Source organism: Poecilia reticulata, linkage group LG13, assembly GCF_000633615.1.
Source record: "Poecilia reticulata strain Guanapo linkage group LG13, Guppy_female_1.0+MT, whole genome shotgun sequence".
NCBI classification, from domain to species: domain Eukaryota; kingdom Metazoa; phylum Chordata; class Actinopteri; order Cyprinodontiformes; family Poeciliidae; genus Poecilia; species Poecilia reticulata.
The window spans coordinates 23796563-23802948 of record NC_024343.1 but is presented as its reverse complement, the minus strand read 5'-3'; the positions used below and the strand labels follow the sequence as shown (position 1 = coordinate 23802948).

Here is a 6386-nt window from a genome sequence, read left to right as displayed (position 1 = left end):
GAGTTTCCCCTTTCAACAGGACAACCTGAACGTACTGACTGAGCATGCAGAGGTTTCAAGCAAAAATTGCAAAAGATTGCCAAAAACCTTTTCAGAATTTTATTTGTAAACATTTTAAGACCTATCCTTCAAGTTCATTTTCCCAAGAGCGAACAGGTTGTGTTGACTTATACCATAAATCCCAATGAAACGCATCAAATTTTGTGCTTATGTGACAAAATCTGAAAAGGCCTTAGAACCGCCACACATATTTTGTGCATTGATTTAGTTTCACTACATCAGCCAAAAGCATTTCAGCTACATTATTTTATTCAGCAAATTCAAACAGTTAATTAAACATTGTTACAACGTAAAGAGGCTATGTGTCTCATAAGCTACAGCAATACACAAAATACCATTATTTATATTAATCAGAGGCATTGCCAAACCTCTCAGGTGCTAAAAAGAGCTTTTCTCCTCATCCAAACTCCATGTACACAGTTACACACAGAATAAGTGTGACCGCCTTCAACTGGTCCTTTTCTGTCCTTTGTTGGGTTCTAAGTGTTGAGAGGGGACGTTCTTTTATCCCCCAGGTGTGAAGAGAAGTCTTAAGAGAGTACTCAAAGCCAGGGTGTCAGGACTGAGGAAGGAAGGAGGAGAGTCCTTTCAGGAGGTCCCAAGCTGCAGCGGCCCACAAGAATTGGGGCCCTGCTGATAAGGAAAAGGAAAAACTCCACCCTTTAGTGCACTTATTAAGTTTTTTTTTTTTGTGATTTCCAAAAGAACTATATGTGTGCTTATGGGTCAAATGTTGCTCCGTCTGCCTAAACTTGTAATTTATTTAGTGAATTTCTACACTTCCCAGAATGAAGAAGAAAGGATGTACAGTAGCTGCACCTCAATAAGAGCGAATAGATCCAGGTCCACAGAAGCTAGGTTTGGTCCCGTTAATAGAAATGGAACTCAGTGCGGGGCGATCATCTTAAGACTTTCAGTGCATGTCAGTTGGCAGTTCTTGAATTGGTTAAATAAGTCCAGAAATGCTTCAGCAGCAAATGGTGCTCATGTGTTGTAGGGTGGAGTTTTCTCTTTCTGAAGGAGGTGCTTCACATCAATGAAATCCCACAATTCCTGTTTCCAGCAGATCCCAGCTGCAGCTACAGACCTTTCCTACCAAGGCCTCCACATACACTGAGGGTATGTAACGGTGGGCATGCTCAGGGCCTCCCCTCTCTCCGCTCCCTCCGTCGAGCTCTGGTTGTGCTCGCTGTCCGTCTCGTCCAGGTCTGAGCACAACTCATCGGTGGACGAGTTGGAAAGGGCCGGGGTCGGGCAGGGCCCCTCAGCGGCGCCGAGCCAAGTGCTGCCGTTGGTCCCTGGAGTGTCCGTGATCAGGTCCATCAGGACGTCCTGGAGGTGGTCCTCGTTCAGCGGCATGCACTCCAGCAGGTGGTTGAGGAGCTCAGCCGCCACTGTGGCGTCGATGCCCGGACAGTTGGACACAAACATGTGGACCTCGTGCATGCACTGGATGTAGCCGGCTGCGAACCTCTCGCTGGCTTCCCGGCTGAGTGCATCGGCCTCTGAGGGAGGAGAGTCGAAGGAAATGACATTACAGTACTGCTGCACACCGGCTCTGCAGGCAATAAACTGATCAAGAAGAAAAAACAAACTAGTTTCTGACGCATCAGTGCTATGATATGAAACGTTTTTAATAAAATCCCAAACAAAGTGCCAGGTTGAACAGAATATTACTGCTGTCCCTCCTCCAGAAGATGCCGCACACTGCAGGTCAGCAGGCTGAAAATGGACGGCTGCAGTTTTTCCTAACAGTAAGATTAAACATGGATCCAATCACATGAAAGTTCTAATAGTAATGTAGGAAAATAATAAAGAAGTGTCACTCTTCCAAAGAGCAAAACAGCTGAAGGGATAACGTACAGTGGAAAAACTATTTTAAAACTCAGAATTTATTCTATGTTTTTCTGTATGACTTTGAATCAAAAGTAAATCAACGATAAATAAAATGTCATAGTAACTATTGAAAGATGAACTGGTCAGGGTTTCTGATCCCCAGTTTTATTTTAGGTCTGATTAAAAGATATGAGTAAAAATCTGCTACATGAAGCTGGAGAAAAGTAGTACAGTAGTTTGGAATCCTCCAAACATTTTCTTTGCTTATGATTTCGCTTAAGAAAAAAGAAAAGCATTTTTTCCCCACATTTCACTTGGTAATCACCATTTAAAGCAGTTAAATTATGTTAAGCATTTTCTTTTACTCTTTTAAACAGAAACTATGAAAGACTCATGTCTGAACTGATCTAAGGAACTAAGATATCAATGCTATAGCTCATGTTTCTCTAGCTGATAATAACTGATGATAATTATATTATTTTAATCATGATACTATTTATGATACAACATCTCCCAATAAATCTATCACGTCGATTCAAAATATTTGCTAACATGGACCAATAACGAAGAAATTTTCAGCGGTGCGTGAATACAAAAATCGATCAATACATGTTATCACAACTGAAATGAATCAGTTTATTCAGAAAAAAAATCTGTTTTTTTTTTTTTAGCATCACAGAAGTATAAAAGCTGTGCCATCCTGTAACTCTCAATCTACTAAAAAGTGAATCTGACCTTGAGACCGGTTCTTGAGAACATCCTCCACCTTCTTCACTGTCATCTCCAGGACCTCTGCGTTCTCCATTTTGGAATGGAGCTATGGAAATGGAAAGTAAAAGTCAGATCAGCTCCACGAAATAAACCGGCCTGCAGTAAGATACTGCGGTCCAGCGTGTGCGCCGTATACTCACGTCTGTATCCGCCAGCAGAGTCCGCAGCTCCTGCAGACTTTCGTTGATGCGAGCTCGTCTCTTCTTCTCCACCAAAGGTTTCCTGATCTAAAGGATTCCAGAAAGAAAACGAGCGTTTATCTTCACTTGGAATAGAAGTGTGATTAACTTAGAAATGTAAGCAAAACATCCCCTTGTCTCTGCACGCAGCGTGACAAGTGCGCCACACCATCATTGCCGCACCTTTCTGTCCGCTTTCTGAATCCCGTAGCAGGACTCGTCCTCCTCCATGCAAAGTCCGGCGACACCGGGCCGGGCAGCGGGGGCCATGTTGGTCGGAACGCCGCGTCTGTGGCTTCTTCCACTGCAGCTTTTCGCCTTCTGTGTCGTCCGTGAAGGGGGAAGGGGGGGGGGCAGCTGGCAAACAGAACCGGTTACAGGCAGACGGAGGAGGGGAGAAAGGCAGGCGAGGCGCCCTGTGTTTATTGTACCACCCCTGTGTGTCGTGCTGCTGGCGCTGACTGGCTGTTGTTGGTATTTATAGGGGCTCATTAACATGTGAATAGAGGCTGGAGCTGCAGGCGCTGAGGGCCAACAGAGCGCACACGGCCGGAGCCAATCAGCGATCAGCTCCTTTGTCTGCGGTCAACCCCGGTGAGCGCCCCGAGAAGATGGACCGGCTTTAATCACACAATATGTTGGGTTAGGGGAACGGCGGCGCAGTTATTCCCCAAGTAATGAGCAGCTGGCGCTTTAAATCCGCTGCATAAAATAAAGCATGCATTAAGTCAAGTACTGTTTGTAGAGGTGGGTGACAACCAGTTACATTTGCTCGGTGATGTTTACTTGAGTTGAAAATTGTAGAAGTATTTTTTTCTTTACTACACCTTACTTTTTACTTTTAGTTGAGCATTACTATATTTTTATTATTTGTCAATATTTTAATTAGTGCTTTTATATGGACCAACTTGTGTCTTACAGTTGTTGATGATGATGATTAATTAAAAGTATTGCTACTCTTACTTAAGTAAAATTTCGACCTACTAAGAATAACTGCAATGCACAAGAAAAGTGAGACTTGTTTGTAATCAGATTTGTTGCTCTAAAGTTAGTTTCTACCTGCTGACTGGCTTTGATTAGGCAACGCGAACACTATTGTCACTGGAAGTACTGTAAATACTACGGTATTTCATGTTTCTAGTTTAATTTTAAACAAATTTCAGTTGGAAAAGAGTTTTTGTTTTTGCCTAAATTTATTATTTTGTTTTCATGTTAGTTATTTGTAAGATTTTATCTTCCATTTTAGTCTTTAAAATTCCAAAATCATATTACTTCAGTAGCCTTTTTATTAAATACTTTTTTTTTTTTACTCTTAATTGAGTAATATTTTGGATGACTACTACTTTTACTTGAGGTAAACGTGTGGAAGTAGTGCTACTCTTACTTGAGTACAATTTGGGGCCCTATAGCTACCCACCTCTGACTGTTAGTAATATTCTGAATAGTCAAACAGTTTTTAATGCCACTCCATTGGACTAACGGTGTTCAACGTTTTTCCATTTTCCCCTCCAAATTTCAATGTACTTAATAGAGATTTTGTGTGCATAAGTTTCGCTGCCCTCCCGCCTCTCTTTGCGCTGGGCGTTGTTGCCTGAGCCTCAGCAGATCCACCCTGCTCTTTGGCGGATGTAACGCGATGCCTTCAGTTGGCAGCTGCTGCTGGCGGCCCCTCGGCCAGAACTGAATCAGCCGGGGGAATTAAGGGCCCTTCTCCGAAAAGAAAGCGACAGGTGTTGGCCTGCGCCTCGTTTGTTCCCTCTGTTGTTTGGTGTCTTCGTATTTGAGCGTAGCGGCTTTCTCACGTATAGTCTGCCCCCGCTGCGTGAGAGATGATTTTTATTGATAACCTGCTCCACTGCGACCGCGACTCGGTGTCTCTTGAGTGCAGTGACAACTATGAAGATGTCCTGCTAAAATTAAGCGCCATGCACCCTGCAGATTATTTATAGCATATTATTGTTTTCTGTTTTGGTAAAATGTGTGCGGTACCACGTCTGGATAGTCCTTACGCACAATGTCTATTTGTTTCTGTCCAACGAGGCCCCTCAGCCCTCTGCCCTCCTTATTATACATGTTCTGTACACACCATTATCATGCTAATCGTCCCCATAATGGAGGAGAGCCGTCTGTTTGGGGAAAAAAAAAAAAAAGACAGCAAGCAATTGTGAAGCCATGCAGGTAAATGAATTGATTTCGTTTTCCAGGTGCGTTTTTTTTTTTTTTTTTTTTTTTACGCTCTCAGTATTTATCCAATTTGCGCGCAAGATGTCTGGAAACAAATGAAAGAAGCGCTGCAGACTTTTGAAGTGGAGTTTTGTGTTTTTGGCACCTCGCCACCTTCACATTACTGTTCCCGGGGCTGTAATGGTGCAGAGAGAGCAGCTGTCTCGGCTTGCTTTTGTTGCGGAGCTGCGCTGAGGGACCAGACGCCCCCCCCCCCCAACCCCCCTCTCTGTCTTTCTCCCTCTTATTTTGGACCATCCACCTGACTGCATCCGTTAGGCAATCATAACAACAACAACAACAACAGCAAGAGGAAAAATAATCTAAGAACTCGTAAATGACAAACATAATTGCTTTCACATCGCCTTTTTCCAAACTGAGAAATCATCGCAGAAAACAATCAATAGTAAATCATCTGATAAATTTATTCTAAAGTGCAAATAAAATCCGATTACGACTTGCAGCGGCTCGTTAACCAGCCCTTTTGTGAAGATATGCTGTCGGCTATGAAGCAATAAATTTGATGAAGAAAGCAGAAGTGTTATGCTTTTAATTAAAAATGTCATTTATAGCAGAAAGGAATGACTTTATGGAATAGGAAAACATCAACAATCCACGAAATATTTCAAGCAGCAACTTGGGAGAGTCGTCATTTATCTGATCGTTTACACTGTAATAAATGTATCACATCTTATGCATTAAAAATGAACAAGTTTAGGGTATTTTGCTAACCGAGGACAAATATAGATTTACCGGAACCGGGCTTGGTTTTGGGTTTAACACAACATATTAAGTTAAGTATTCAATTGAAAAGATGAATTTGAGTAACTGGTCTACATTATGACAAGAAGGTTGAAAAATAACATTAAACGGGGCCTATTTATATGGACTTTATCACCAATTTTTTGGTCAATGAGTAATATGGTAAACATTTCACTTACTTGTGCAAACTACATAAAAGGTAAAAGTTTAAATTTAGATTTAGTGAACAACATCTTAAATGCTGTAGTGAACCGATAACATTAGTACAACCCTCTGACATTAACATAATCATACATCATTTTAACATCAAAGGGATACAGGAAAAGTACATTTCTGTCTTCCAAGAAACAGTGTGTCTGTCTTTTTCTGCTCCATTACTCTAATGAAGTGGTTCTTAACCTTTTTTGAGGTACCGAACCCCCCAGTTGCCATATGCGCATTCACCGAACCCTTCTTATTCCAACCCACACGCACACACAAAATACTTTGCGGTATTCTGATTCAGTAATGTAATTATATTAGCTGTGTTACCACCCCCACACCACTAGAGGCAGT

The 6386-nt window shown here is 42.1% G+C and overlaps 1 protein-coding gene across 1 annotated transcript; it reads right to left on the bottom strand.

Moving 5' to 3' along the window:
* Positions 1 to 291: 291 nt before the first annotated feature.
* her13 (hairy-related 13) lies at positions 292 to 3374 on the bottom strand. Its single transcript, XM_008426138.2, has 4 exons — positions 3030 to 3374; positions 2808 to 2894; positions 2632 to 2713; positions 292 to 1565 (listed from the first exon to the last, which is right to left on the bottom strand). The coding sequence occupies exons 1-4, from the start codon at positions 3342 to 3344 to the stop codon at positions 1153 to 1155; spliced, it is 897 nt and encodes a 298-aa protein (XP_008424360.1). The 5' UTR covers positions 3345 to 3374; the 3' UTR covers positions 292 to 1152.
* Positions 3375 to 6386: the final 3012 nt, after the last annotated feature.